At 34.3% G+C, this 15,657-nt stretch overlaps 1 protein-coding gene across 1 annotated transcript in view; it reads left to right on the top strand.

Annotated features, from left to right (window-relative positions):
- The window catches only part of LOC121425077, a 68,447-nt gene that overhangs the window by 50,870 nt on the left and 1,920 nt on the right, over positions 1-15,657 (top strand). Inside the window, exons 25-30 of the mRNA XM_041621040.1 lie at positions 2,376-2,461; positions 4,303-4,417; positions 5,811-5,898; positions 6,435-6,917; positions 14,365-14,467; positions 15,502-15,583. Of these exons, the coding sequence (XP_041476974.1) occupies positions 2,376-2,461; positions 4,303-4,417; positions 5,811-5,898; positions 6,435-6,917; positions 14,365-14,467; positions 15,502-15,583 (957 nt within the window). The remainder of the gene's footprint in view (positions 1-2,375; positions 2,462-4,302; positions 4,418-5,810; positions 5,899-6,434; positions 6,918-14,364; positions 14,468-15,501; positions 15,584-15,657) is intronic.

Genomic DNA, 15,657 nt, shown 5'->3' with positions numbered 1-15,657 from the left:
CAAGTTAAAAGAAACTTGTGTAAGACAGTAAGGTGGGGGGAGGGTCATTATTTAAAAAAAGTATATGATCAAGTTAAAAGAAACTTGTGTAAGACAGTAAGGTGGGGGGAGGGTCATTATTTAAAAAAAGTATATGATCAAGTTAAAAGAAACCTGTGTAAGACGGTAAGGTGGGGGGAGGGTCATTATTAAAAAAAAGTATATGATCAAGTTAAAAGAAACTTGTGTAAGACAGTAAGGTGGGGGGAGGGTCATTATTTAAAAAAAGTATATGATCAAGTTGAAATAAACTTGTGTAAGACAGTAAGGTGGGGGAGGGTCATTATTTAAAAAAAGTATATGATCAAGTTAAAAGAAACCTGTGTAAGACGGTAAGGTGGGGGGAGGGTCATTATTTAAAAAAAGTATATGATCAAGTTGAAATAAACTTGTGTAAGACAGCAAGGTGGGGGGAGGGTCATTATTAAAAAAAGTATATGATCAAGTTAAAAGAAACTTGTGTAAGACAGTAAGGTGGGGGGAAGGTCATTATTAAAAAAAGTATATGATCAAGTTAAAAGAAACTTGTGTAAGACAGTAAGGTGGGGGGAGGGTCATTATTAAAAAAAAGTATATGATCAAGTTAAAAGAAACTTGTGTAAGACAGTAAGGTGGGGGGAGGGTCATTATTAAAAAAAAGTATATGATCAAGTTAAAAGAAACTTGTGTAAGACAGTAAGGTGGGGGGAGGGTCATTATTTAAAAAAAAGTATATGATCAAGTTAAAAGAAACCTGTGTAAGACGGTAAGGTGGGGGGAGGGTCATTATTCAAAAAAAGTATATGATCAAGTTAAAAGAAACCTGTGTAAGACGGTAAGGTGGGGGGAAGGTCATTATTTAAAAAAAGTATATGATCAAGTTAAAAGAAACTTGTGTAAGACAGTAAGGTGGGGGGAGGGTCATTATTTAAAAAAAGTATATGATCAAGTTAAAAGAAACCTGTGTAAGACAGTAAGGTGGGGGAGGGTCATTATTTAAAAAAAGTATATGATCAAGTTAAAAGAAACCTGTGTAAGAGGGTAAGGTGGGGGGAGGGTCATTATTTAAAAAAAGTATATGATCAAGTTGAAATAAACTTGTGTAAGACAGTAAGGTGGGGGAGGGTCATTATTTAAAAAAAGTATATGATCAAGTTAAAAGAAACTTGTGTAAGACAGTAAGGTGGGGGGAGGGTCATTATTTAAAAAAAGTATATGATCAAGTTAAAAGAAACTTGTGTAAGACAGTAAGGTGGGGGGAGGGTCATTATTAAAAAAAAGTATATGATCAAGTTAAAAGAAACCTGTGTAAGACGGTAAGGTGGGGGGAGGGTCATTATTAAAAAAAAGTATATGATCAAGTTAAAAGAAACCTGTGTAAGACGGTAAGGTGGGGGGAGGGTCATTATTTAAAAAAAGTATATGATCAAGTTAAAAGAAACTTGTGTAAGACAGTAAGGTGGGGGGAGGGTCATTATTTAAAAAAAGTATATGATCAAGTTAAAAGAAACCTGTGTAAGACAGTAAGGTGGGGGAGGGTCATTATTTAAAAAAAGTATATGATCAAGTTAAAAGAAACCTGTGTAAGAGGGTAAGGTGGGGGGAGGGTCATTATTTAAACAAAGTATATGATCAAGTTGAAATAAACTTGTGTAAGACAGTAAGGTGGGGGAGGGTCATTATTAAAAAAAAGTATATGATCAAGTTAAAAGAAACTTGTGTAAGACAGTAAGGTGGGGGGAGGGTCATTATTTAAAAAAAGTATATGATCAAGTTAAAAGAAACTTGTGTAAGACAGTAAGGTGGGGGGAGGGTCATTATTAAAAAAAAGTATATGATCAAGTTAAAAGAAACTTGTGTAAGACAGTAAGGTGGGGGGAGGGTCATTATTTAAAAAAAAGTATATGATCAAGTTAAAAGAAACTTGTGTAAGACAGTAAGGTGGGGGGAGGGTCATTATTTAAAAAAAGTATATGATCAAGTTAAAAGAAACTTGTGTAAGACAGTAAGGTGGGGGGAGGGTCATTATTTAAAAAAAAGTATATGATCAAGTTAAAAGAAACCTGTGTAAGACGGTAAGGTGGGGGGAGGGTCATTATTAAAAAAAAGTATATGATCAAGTTAAAAGAAACTTGTGTAAGACAGCAAGGTGGGGGAGGGTCATTATTTAAAAAAAGTATATGATCAAGTTAAAAGAAACCTATGTAAGATGGTAAGAAGATATCATAGATACAATGAATATCATATTACATGTACTTTATCAGTATATGGAGGACTTCTCAGTCACAGATTGATCAGAGGATCTACTTAACTTTGGCTTTAAAATGACATTTTCTTTCTTTCTTTCTTTCTTATAGGTCTTGGAGTTGGAGATGACCTAAACTCATGTGCATTTGATGGAGCTAGATGTAAGAAATGGAATGGACCAGTCACAGAATCTTTGGTAAGAAAAGATTCATTTTACTTTAATCCATTGACCCTTAAGCTGTCATAGCTCTGTACAGTCATCTATATATGTTGTTGTTATTCTGAATAGGCAAACTAGTCAGTTTTGACTATTGTTGCCTTATGAATTTGCTTTCCTTTTTTTTTTCAAAATAGAATAATTTCTTTGTTCAATCTATGTCAGTTCGAAAAGTAAAAGAAAGATAGGAAGGAAAAGTTCTCAGGAAATTGTGCAAGACCACCTCTCCTGCCCTGTATTAGTACGTTGTCCTGACAAGCCTGCTCGAGCTTGTAGCTGTGCCAAATGCACTTATAAGCAGCTTCACTCATGCATATTAAAGGTCAAGTCCACCCCGGAAAACTGTTGATTTGAATAAATAGAGAAAAATCAAACTAGCATAATGCTGAAAATTTCATCAAAATCGGATGTAAAATAAGAGTTATGACATTTTTTAATTTTTTCTTATTTTTCACAAAACAGTGATATACGACTCAGTGACATGCACATTAGGCAGTCAATGATGTCCCTCACTATTTCATTTGTTATTTATTTGCGAGTTCTATAGAATATTTAACTTTTTAGATATTTGACAATACAGACCAACTTGACTGAACCATATAGTATTAGACAATGTTAGTTTTACATGTTGAGGGAGAAATTAATCATTGTTTCACTTGACAATGGGGAGAAAATAAGAATATTTCATTTTTCTTATAATAAAATACAATAGAAATAGTGAGTGGATGATGTCATCAGTCTCCTCATTTGCATACCGAACAGAATGTGCACATAACTGTTATGTGAAATTAAGCAAAACTTTAAAACTTCCTTATTTTACTTCCGATTTTGATGAAATTTTCAGTGTTATTCTTGTTGGACTTTTCTCTTTTATTCAAATCAACTTTTTGTTGGGGTGGACTTGTCCTCTAAGTACCACCGCAATAAACCTGGCACATGGAATATATGTTGCTGGCACAGTAAGGGTTAAGGCCCTGTCATTTTGTCCTGTGCGAGCCTAGTGGGTGATTGCCCGCAACTCATCCGCAACAAAGTTTTGAGCATGTTCAAAACTTCTCTGCTTGCAATCAGACATGTGTACGCTTCTGCCTGTGAGATCTGTGCGAGATACTGTCAATCAGGGCGACCTGCGGGTAGCAAAAATGGTTACCCGGAAGTCACACGCAAGGCTTGCATGGAACAGCGTGACAGGGCCATTACAACAGTGTACAGAAAGAAAGAATAAGATTTGAATTGAATTGAATTTATTTCTGTTAAAGAACAAATAACAATACATATAAAATGATAGATGTGAATTGATAAATGAAAAACGGGAGGATGGCCCTACTCACCAGCATCAATCATGGTGCTGCTGGTCTACCGAGGGGTCCTCAGTAGAGAAGAAGAATGGAAAATTAAAAAAAGAGCAGGATTAAGAAAGAGAAATGAAAGAGTTACGACACAAAGATGTTGATGACATGAATTGATTCATGGATCTAAGTTCACAAAGTCAGCATAAATTCATGCACATCAGTTTACACGCAGTATGATGTCATTCACGCACACAAACACACATTAAAAAAAAAATTTCGTTGATAAAAACATGCTCAGTGGAGAGAGTGTTGCTGTGGTGAAAATAAAATATCCACTGTTGCCGTGCAGTGGAAAGCAAAACATGCATGCAGCATAAACCAAACTACTATGGAAACACGATTCAACCAATCGAATGATAAGAATCTTTGTATGACTTGTATGAACTTCATGCAGTTGAGTTTTCCACCCAGTTTCATACTTGATTGAGAGTCCACATTTGTTTTATCCAAATGATTTCATCCTATCAGAATAATGAGTATGGTCAGCAATGGCAAGTTGGAGATGTGGTTAGCTGCTTGATGGATCGTCATGGTAACGCAAGTTTCTGGCTTCGAGGCATTAATATGGGTGTTGCATTTCATGGTAAGTTATATGATAAGAATAATAATTCACATTTATTAAAATAACTTGTGCATGTAATGTGTCTACCGAGTTGCAAACAAATCATCATCTCCTGTGCTTTGCATCAAATAAAAAAGACATGCTTTAAATTAAAGTATAGAGATCACCTCAGCGACATACCGACAGTGAGCTGTATTGCTGTGCGATATTGAAAAAATATTGAATTTTCAATAATGACTTGTTGATTATGTTGATATATCATGGTATTACCAAGATGTTGTCAATAGTTATCGACCAAAATGCTGTCCTATATTGCTCTCAACCAACTCAGAACTTTGTAAGTTGTTACCCAAATGCCCACTTTTCATGGACAAGCACTGATAAAAACCTTACTTTTATTCCCCCTTTCCTACTCTCATGGAGTTGAAGCTCATAATGAACAAATATAATGAATTTTGATTATTTTCAGACTCTGTGATATTTTGTTGGCAATAATCGACTAACATTGAAATGGGAAATTGACCAGTACTAATTAGCTGTCGTGTTTTCTGGAGGAGGTCGTATTGATCAAAAGCTTGGCAGAATAAAGACACTTATAGCCTGTTTCATACATCTCATTTCTTTCCCTGACCAGGGTCTCGTAACACAGAGGTTAGCAATTAATCGTACGCTTGATATTCACAATTGATTGTACAATGTAGTCAATGGAATCAATTGTAGAAAAATGTTCTACAATCATTGCTAAGCTTTGTGTTACAGGCCCCTGAAGTGTGAATTTCAGTGTTATTTTTCAAGAGACTAAAAACAAAAGTTTGAATTGTCAAAGGGAAGTTTGGGCAGGATAAGGGAAGAGCCATCTTTCCTCTCATACTGCTAAATGAACACATTAGAAAGCACTTATTAAATCCTTTTGATATATTAAACAGGGGTCAGTGAATCTACCAGCATTATTTAAAGGTTCACCGTCCCCGGATTGAGAGGGTGCTGCTTGACATACGTACGCATCGCCAACGGCGCCAGATGCCCATTGACACCAATGTTATCATGGTTTTATGTAGCGTAGGCAAATGCCTGAGCTCTGACGATTCTCAGTTCACATATGCTTCTGCTGCTGTTCGAAGATCTTGGCAAATATTCTCTGCCTCCTACTGCTGAGTGAAGTGACGTCAGCAGATCTTTGGACCAATGCTGATGTAGCCCAAAGCGTATGTGTACTGTGAATGTGCGCACGTACTTCGCTAATGGCAGATGATTGATATCTGCATGCAGATTACATCGATGATCTTCACAACGAAGATGACGACGAGGAGAGAAAGGTGAAGCTGAATCCTGGGCCAGTGAACCTTTTATGTTTCTTTCGCAGAAAGTTTCAGAATACTTATTCAAATGTTTTATTGAATCTTACTTGATACAGGTTTAGATCTAAGTAAAGGGTGGTATCCGGCCTGCTCTCTCTCTACTGATCAACATGTAAGATTCAACTTTGGAACCTCTAAATTCAGGTAGTGTACATTCACCTAAAATATTTTACCTCATTCATGAAACTTCTCCATATGTTTAGTTTTTTGTGTGTGTTTGTATAATATGCAACAGAAATTAATAGTATTTGTAATTAATTTTGTAGCATTAATATTGTATATCAACATTTTGTTTGCATATGACAGTGATTATTATCAAAATGACATTGTTACAAGTAGTACATGTATATAATTCATGACGATAATTTTAATTGTAATTGGGTCTTCTGGTCTAAATTATAGCAAAAAAACAATATGTTTTCAGGAATGGTACCACATACCACACTGAAAGTTGTAGCAAGACTTTCAGAACACTTCTCACTTTGTGTGATTGTTAGCATTTAGAATAAAGATACACTTTATTCTTTCTTCAGTTGAGACTTTCTACAATTTAGACTACAGTTGAGACTTTCTACTTTCTACATATAAGGCATTGCAATATAGTAAAGACCAATTTATTCTCGATCTGGCAATTGTGGAGACTGTTGTTGAGAATCCATCTAATTTTATTTTATTTGCAGGTATTCTGATGTCATTCCAGATGGTTACATTCCTTTCTGCCAAGCTCACCAAGGTCCATCATTCCCAGATGAATACAATATTTTTCCAGATATCAAACCCTTATCACAAATGAACCTTCCAGAAAGGTTGAATCTTCAAGAAAGGTTAAACCTGCAAGAACCGCAGACTTCTGGAGACGCTGTGTCCGAAGACTACATCAATGATATGGCAGCTAGTGATTTTGGATATCCTGAGATGGGCGGAGAGGCCTTTGCAGAGATGACAGACAGTCCAAGACACATTGCTGTGGCAAAGATTGCCGAGATAGATGCATCGTTGCAGCAGGAATCCTACAGAGACGCAATGACTCGTGATGAGCTTGGGTCAGGTGACCAGAGAAGACCAATAGCAATGCAGGACACGGAGGGAGGTGGAGAAGCAGCAGAGTTCCAACCCCCACCATCTCTTTATTTTGAAGTCAATGTTAATCATACTGATCATCGGTAAGTTGAATATACTAAGAAACCACATCACTAGTCTTTGCCACATAGTTAGCAGGATTCCCGTTATAAGGATTCTAGGTTTCTTTTCATTACAGCTTTCCTGCAGTCTCCTTTGTTTTGTCTATATAGTGACTGATGATTTGTTATTTTGAAAAAATGCCGCTTGCAGGATTTTTGTGGGAAAGACACTGCTCTAACTTTTGACAAGATGCCAATGGAAGGAAGTGTTGCAAGAAATCATTTGCAATGATACAATACGTGAAATATTCAATGACAAAGTGGCATGTGATATTTCCAAGTGTATTTTTTAAATTAGCACACCAAGGAAAGTGAGAACTGGATTCTTTTCACTATTTTCATTATATAATTTATTTATTTATTTATTAGAACATATTTATTCAGGTACAAAAGATCAGTATAAAACTGTTTTTCATCAATGACCTGATGAAAACATAAAGAATAACATAAATCATCACATCATACATGAAAATACATACATCAAAATCTAAATCAAAGATAACAATACTTAGTAACATAAATAAACAAATATTGTTACTTAAATGGTAATATTAATCAAACTAAAATATTTTAAATTATTAAAAGGAACAGTAACTAATTTTGATACTACTAATTGTATAATTTATTCGCTGATAAAAACAATGAACAATGAAATAATCCTGGCACAATAGAAAATCGAGTGAAAAATAAAAAAAAAATAAAAAAATGGCAATCAGTTATAAATGTATGTCTATAAGATATCAAAGGGTTAGGATCATTACACATAAAATCAATGTAACATCAATATTAAATAGGAATAGGGGAATTGTATGTTACAACAAATGAAATATAAGTAAGGATTATTATGGACAAAATCATTGGATTACTAATACTATCTGAAAAGATTTAAAAGTATAGGAATATCTGTATTAACCATGGTAACATAAAAGTAAGGAGAGGTGAAGAATAGAGATGCAGTCAAATGTTCATAGTGATTGTGGCAGCCATTGTGAGTTGAAAATTGACATGATATCATAGGAAATACATTTTTTAAAGGATGATTTAAAAGAATTTACTGTAACTGCATTCTGAAGTGAGTATGGTAAATTGTTCCAGACCCGTGCGGCGGAGAACATAAAAGATTTTTTGAAGCATTCAATATTTGGTTTAGGGGGAACAACATTTAGTGTATTATAATTACGTGTTCTAACATTATGCCTTTCACAAACTATTTCAATATTATTACATAAACGAGATGGGGCCATTCCATGAATACATTTGTACATTAAGTTTGCTAAAAAATAATCCCTTCTTTGTTCAATAGATCTCCATTTGATATCCTTAACAATCTGATCCCCACTATAATTTATAAAATCGAAATTACTAGTAACGTATCGGGCAGCTCGTTTCTGAAGTCTATGAAGTTTTGAGAGGGCATTATAACCTATTTTATTTCCCCAGACCGATATGGCATAGTCAAAACAGGGTTGTATATTGGATTTATATAATATATTTAATAGGTTTTCATTAAGGATATGACGTATCTTATAAGATAAACTTTTAGACAACATAGCAATATGTGAATTCCATTTTAGATTTTCGTCTATTTCTACCCCAAGATATCTAATAGTTTTAACTTGTTCTACTGGCTTATCATCAATGAATAGGTGAAGTTTATCAGTGGATCCATTTTTAAGCAACATGAATTTTGTCTTATCAACATTAATTGTAAGATGATTGGCATCATACCATTTTTTTATTTTATCTAAGTTATTTTGCATATCAATATTTATTGTTGTTATGTTTGGACCAATATTATATATGACAACATCATCCGCAAATATATTACATGTGCCACTTACACTTTCAGATATATCATTAATCATTATGAGAAATAAAATAGGGCCCAGAACACTTCCCTGTGGGATCCCAACGGTTACATTTTGTTAGGATGATAATAGACCGTGGCAATATACAGTTTGTTTTCTGTTGCGAAGATAACATTTGAACCATTCCAAAGGGATATCATAAATTCCATATTTCTCCATTTTAAAAAGAAGTAGATTATGGTCAATTGAATCAAAACATTTTGATATATCCAAAAAGCATGCTCCAACAACTTCATGTTCATTAAATGCTTCATACCAGTCGTCGACGACTCTGTGTAAACAAGAGACTGTAGAATGATTTGGTAAGAAGGCAAACTGATCAACGCTAAAAAGGTCATGATCAAGAAAATAATGAGTTGTTTTTTAACAATCTTTTCAATTAATTTTGCAATATGACAGACAACTGATATTGGCCGATAATTTGTCTTGTCCAATTTGGACCCTTTCCCCTTATATATAGGAGTCGTTTTAGAAATCTTCCAATCGTCGGGGACTGACCCAAGAGAAAGACTGATATTAAATAGTCTACATAAAGATTTATAGATATAAGGGGCAGCAAGTCGTAAGAGCTTTGAGTCAAAATCAAGAATATCTAAATTACTAGAAGATGAGAGTTGACGAAGCAATTTAAGGACCTCATCAGGTTGAATATCTGTAAACGTAAATTTATACAAGCATTTTGGGTGTTTCCATTCAATAGCATTATCGGTGTAAAGCTTATTCATCTTTTTACCAACATTGGAAAATAATCATTCATTGTTTCACAGTCAATTTCAGAAGGTATATTATCATTATATTTTTTATTTCCTATTACCATATTAAATTCCTTCCACAATTTCTTTGGATTATTCTTATACTTATCTGACACTTCATTATAATATTCTTTTTTATTTGTTCGTATTAGACTTGTAATCCTATTTCTTATTTTCCGATATTCAATTAGATCTTTGTTAAGCTTTTTCTTATCGTACTTCTTTTTAAGATAATCTCTTTTGTACATTAATCCTATTATGTCCGGTGTTATCCAAGGGGAGTAGCGGTCCTTAACTCGAGTAGTTTTTATAGGGGCATGTTTTTTACAAACAAGAAGAAAGATTTCCATTTATTCCATAATGTATTTACGTCAGTCTTATCATCCTGAAAAATTGTTTCATTTTCAGAGTCATATTTAGACAAATCAGTAAGAAATTGATTTTCATCAAAGTTTTTATAGTTACGAAAACGAAGAGTTTTATGTTTGACCTTAGGAACATCGATATTTAGACAAGTATATATAAGATAATGATCACTTAAAGAAATACATGCAACGTCTGATATTAAATGCAAATCAGGAGTGGACGTATAAATGTGATCGATACATTTTGATGTTGTCAAACTAAGCCTAGTAGGTTTTCTTATTATCTGTGAGAGCATAAAGAGATTTTTGAGATCATCAATCGAACTCCGACCTATGGATTCAGAGTCAAGATAATCTATATTAATGTCACCTGAAATCATTATTTTTTTATTTTCAATAGATACAGGTTCAAGAATATCAAATAGGTCATGGAAAGAATCACTAATTGAATTTGGGGGTCTGTATATACAGCATAATACTATACTTTCATGATTAATATTATTTAGTTCGAGCCATACTGCCTCTAAACTTTCATGATTCAGGTCGGATCTGAGGCTGAAAGATAGATTATTGCGTATATAAATACAAACACCCCCTCCGCGTTTAATAGACCTATCGCGTCGAATAATGTTATAATTATCAATTTTGACTGTATCATCACTAACAAGGTTATGCAGCCAAGTTTCCGATATGCATAAAATGTCAAAATTAAATTTGGTCAATAAAAATGTTATTTCATCATGCTTATCAACAATACTACGGCAATTTATATGACCAATTTTCATACGCTTACTGTGCAATTCGTATTCGTGGTTATCACTCTGTGGATCATCATGACACATTTCAACATCTTTACATTGTAATGGACATTCATTTTCAGCATAGTTACACTGTATATCAAATTCACTATTATCATGATCATTATTTTGTTGGCTATATTGACCGTTTTCATCGTATTTACATCCACTTTCAAGATCATTATGGGGATCAGATTCGCTTTTATGATCATTTCTTTGTAGTTCACATTGATTAATTTCATCATCTTTACACTGTAAGGTATACTCATTTTCATTATAGGTACGCTGTACATTAAATTCACTATCATGATCATTACTTTTTTGATCATTTTGACCTTTTTCATCATCTTTACATTCACTTTCAAGATCATCATGGGGATCAAATTTGCTACTCTCATTATTGTTTACATTTAGTTCATATTGGTTGATTTCAACATCTTTACATTGCAAGATACGTTCATTTTTAATGACATTACATTTTGGATCAGATTCAATATTATCATAATCATCACATTGTAATCCACATTGGATAATTGTGTCATGATCGAATTCATAAAGTTTACATGGTAAATCAGATACGTGATTTTCCTTATTATTTGAAGTAATATACAAATTGCGTTGAACATAAGAGTTGTCTTGTAATCCACATTGATGATGTTCATGTAATTTACATTTTGAATAAAAGCAACTTTTTATAGATTTTTCTCTGTATGTATATAACTTGTTATTTCCACAATACTCACTGCTTTCTTTGCCAGTTGTATTTTGATTGAGTTTACGTTTTGTATTAGTTTCATGAGTATCATCATTTGGATTACAATACCTTTTTTCACAATGAGCATTTCCTTGTTGAAATTTGATATTACCACATAGGTTTATATGATTGTCTTTCAGTTTACTGTAATCATATCTTATATTATCAGAATAAGATATATCAATACACTCATGACTACTATATAATTTCTGTTTAATATCTACAGCATTATTATCACCACATTTATATTCGTTGCACATATGAGTACCATAAAATATCTCTTTGTTTTCACAATCAAAGTGTCTTTGGTTGTTGATGACTGTCCTATGTTTGGATTCATGCAGGTCTTTTCAGTTATAATTTCATGTTCATTGAAGCGTATGTCAATGTCATTTTCCTGTTCAAGACAATATAATTTGTATTTACAAGGCATATGTTCATATGGTGCGTCCAGTTCAAAATCCATGTTTTTATCAAAATTTACTTGAGATTCACATCCATTAAATGGCTGGTTGATATGATCGATATTAGGATTTCTTCCTGGTTCGAAAATATCATAGAGATAATTCCTGGTGTTTAATTGACATTCGCTACTCAAATCAAGTACATTAATTAATTCATGATTATTTTCATGTTGAGTTCCGTTGGCAATACGACCTTTTCCTTTGATTTTTCCAAGGGTCTCTTTTCTATTTCTGTGAGTGAATTGATTATTATAATCGCTGTTTGGACGGGTAATATATTGGCCTGACACACTAAAGTCTGTTGGTGACTGTTTGTACGAATCTTGAGGTTCAATATGCTCATATGGTCTAATGTTTGATGATGGGCATAGAACGGCTCTCTCTCTTCCTGGCCAATATATTAATAATACCAATTCGGGCAAAATTTCGATTTGTGACCAAGTGCTAAACACTTATGACATTGTAGTCTGGTTCCATGTCTGCAGTTTGACCTGTTATGGTTCAATTCACCACAATTATAACATCCACCGTAAGGTTGGTGTTGAGGATAATCAAGGCTGAAGTTATGATCATCCGGTAGAGGGCGGTATACACTATCCTGTGTAACTTGGGAATAGAGGGGTGTGGCAGCTGGATAAGATTCGCCCTGATGATAAGCGATCGACTCAGACTTTTTTCGTTAAGTCTGAGATTGATGAGGCAAGGAGGGTGGTTGCTTCACACTCTCTATAGATGGGATAATGCTATTCACATTTCCAACGATAGGCTCAAGGTAGTTAAGAAAGTTTTGAGTAAATATCTCAACTCCTGCACTGTTGAGATGGATACCATCATGTGATATGTGGATATCAGGTTTAATGTTGCTGTTATTGATAAAGTTCCACCCATGTTTATGTGCTAGTAAAGTCAGGTGGGAATTGACATCTTTGACTTTTGATTGGTGTCTTAATGAGGTCCGTTGTATGATGCCAGATATAGCAATTTTGGTAACTGTTGGACATTTTTCAATGATGTGTGAACCCAGTGATTCAATCTGAGTTGCTATTTCCTGACTATCAGTGTCGTGAATGTTGTTCGTTCCTATGTTGAGGATCACTTCTTCAACTTCACGTTCATTGGCAAGCCTTGTCGTTATGTCGGATACATCCTCGACGCGGGCACCGGCGATCGATCGTATTCCAACAGGATTTGGTTTGGAAAGACGACGGGGTTCAATGCGACGAGTCATCGAGTCTCCAATTATAAGACTTTTGACCTTTTTAGTTTGACCCTTCCTCAAATTTTTGAACTTTACACTTTGGGCCTGTCTATATTCATTGAGTTGATCTGTTATCGGAGTACAATTAGTTTGGGATGTTGAATGGAGATCCTTCGTAGTGCTGCCTGACTGCACATCAGTTTCCAGCGGGTTCCTAGGGATAGAATTTTCATAGCAACGGGAAGGCATGATGTCTTGTGACTGGGTTGGGGGATTCCTTTTGTATCCGTCTTGATATACGACAGAGTCGTTTGCTTTGTTAGATAAGGAGTTACTTATCTGGATTAATCGATTTTCCATTGATTTTAGTCTATCCGGAATCGTCGCACAATTAGGGCAAAGTACTCCCTCGTATTCAACAAAAGATGATCCACACCAAATGCACTGGGATGGTTCAGCAGTTGATCCATCTATTATTGTTGATTCTTCGACCATGGATACATCATCAAGATCATTATCAAGGTCATCATTTTCAAAATGGCCGACATCATTTTCATGTATTTTACCATGTTCCGAATGAATGTGTGGAACAGGTTTCACAGTTATAGTGAAATGTTTGCAAATTTCATGATCTAAGCTAGGGAGAATCGATGTGAGCGCTTCAGTTATGAACTCATTTTCTTCTATATCCACATCTAACTTCAGATTTTCATATGCCTGGTGCAAATAGATAACGGCATTATGCAAACATTTATTTGTCACATATTTAGGGAGTTTGTAGCGAAAATTTGATTTTCCAGCAGTTCCTTGACAAGAGTTCATTCTAAGTTTGCGTGTCATGTCTATAATATGCCTTGTTCAGTTAGAAACATAGTTTTGACTCACCAAAAATATTGTAACTCTATGAAGTTATATATAGTTCCAGTCACATGTAAGTGGGACTAAGGGGTCCTCACGGGTCGGCAGTGTCTTATGTCACAACATTCCACTAATATGTCTTTTAGTCACCGTTTTCATATAGAGAATTAAAAATCCAACCGTTTCCAAGGCCAAAGATAGAGATGAACACCAATTTTTTTCAATTATCACATAAGAAATGCTGGATTTTCCACAAAATATGAAGATATATGAAGATATGAAGAGGGTTTTCCAATAAAGTTGGACATAATGTGTAATTAATGATGGGGGGGGCATGATAGACGAGTAATATGTTGTTTTGTTCTGTTTCCAGCCCTGTTGTAATAGGATTATGTAGTGGAGATGCCAGTGTTCAAGTTTGTGCAGTACTAACAGAAGATAACAAACTTGTTATGCCAGACCAGACAATCCATCAGGTACGATCATCTCAAACTTTCTAGCATATATTAACCCTTACAGTCCCAGGATATTTTGAGTTTTAGAGTGGGGAGATTATGTCAGTTACAAGATAAACATTATGGCCTGAATTCACAAAGGTGATTTTGAAAACCCATGGTTGAGTCCATGTTTTATGCACATTTCCTGTATAAATTACGCTTAATTTAGCGTGTATAAAAAAAAAATGTCCAATGCTGATGCGCGCTTTTGTCACAGTGACCAAATTGACGCCTGTTCCCATGGTTAGATACGCTTTTTTATTCATGAGTCGACTGTTTGAAGAGTGGACTCATGAATAAAAACAGTGGACTTATGAATAAAATAGTGTATCTAACCACGGTAACGGGCCTCAATTTGGTGCATTGTGACAAAAGAGCGCATCAGCATTGGAATTTTTTATACACGCACCCTATGCACGCACCCTATACACGTTAAATTAAGCGTAGTTTATACAGGAAATCTGTTTAAACCATGGACTCAACCGTGGGTTTTCAAAACCACCTTTGTGAATTCGGGCCTTTGGATATATCAATCCCATGATATCATCATTCACAAGACAAGCTTTATGTGATGATTAATTATATTCCACGAATCAAAAATCATTATCATTATCTGATTTAGGGGGGTGGAAACCATTTGTATCTGGGAGATTGCGGAGAAGAAACATTATTTTATCTTTTATATCTTAATTTCTTTTTTATTTTGTTTGTTGGGTATTATCTTTTATACTATATGTATGGGTATTATCTTTTATACTATATTTAAATTGGGTTAAAATTTTATTTGGAGTTTTATTGAATATTGTATTTCTCTTACATCATTTCCCAATCTTTATCTTCCCAATGGACATTAAAATCTCCTAATAATACCAATTTTCTGGGCATAGTGATATCTCACATATGTATTTTTTCAAATTCCTTCAAGAAATCAGAACTTGTGATACTGTTTTGTTCTTCATTGATTCGTCAATTTATTGTATGTATTTTTTATTTATTCATATTCTTTATTCTAGGTTTGTCCTGGAGTGACGATTGGTTGTGCTCTTCTCATACCGCCAGGAGTGGTTTTCTTTACCATCAATGGTCAGCCCATCAGTAAGCATTTTCATTCCTTAAGCAATTTGTTGCAATCCGATTTTCAAAGAAAATCGTTACAGCATTTTATATAT

Source organism: Lytechinus variegatus, chromosome 12 (genome assembly GCF_018143015.1).
Source record: "Lytechinus variegatus isolate NC3 chromosome 12, Lvar_3.0, whole genome shotgun sequence".
In the NCBI taxonomy this organism is placed as follows: Eukaryota; Metazoa; Echinodermata; class Echinoidea; order Temnopleuroida; family Toxopneustidae; genus Lytechinus; species Lytechinus variegatus.
The sequence above is the reverse complement of the archived record's forward strand: the minus strand, read 5'-3'. Positions and strand labels throughout refer to the sequence as shown.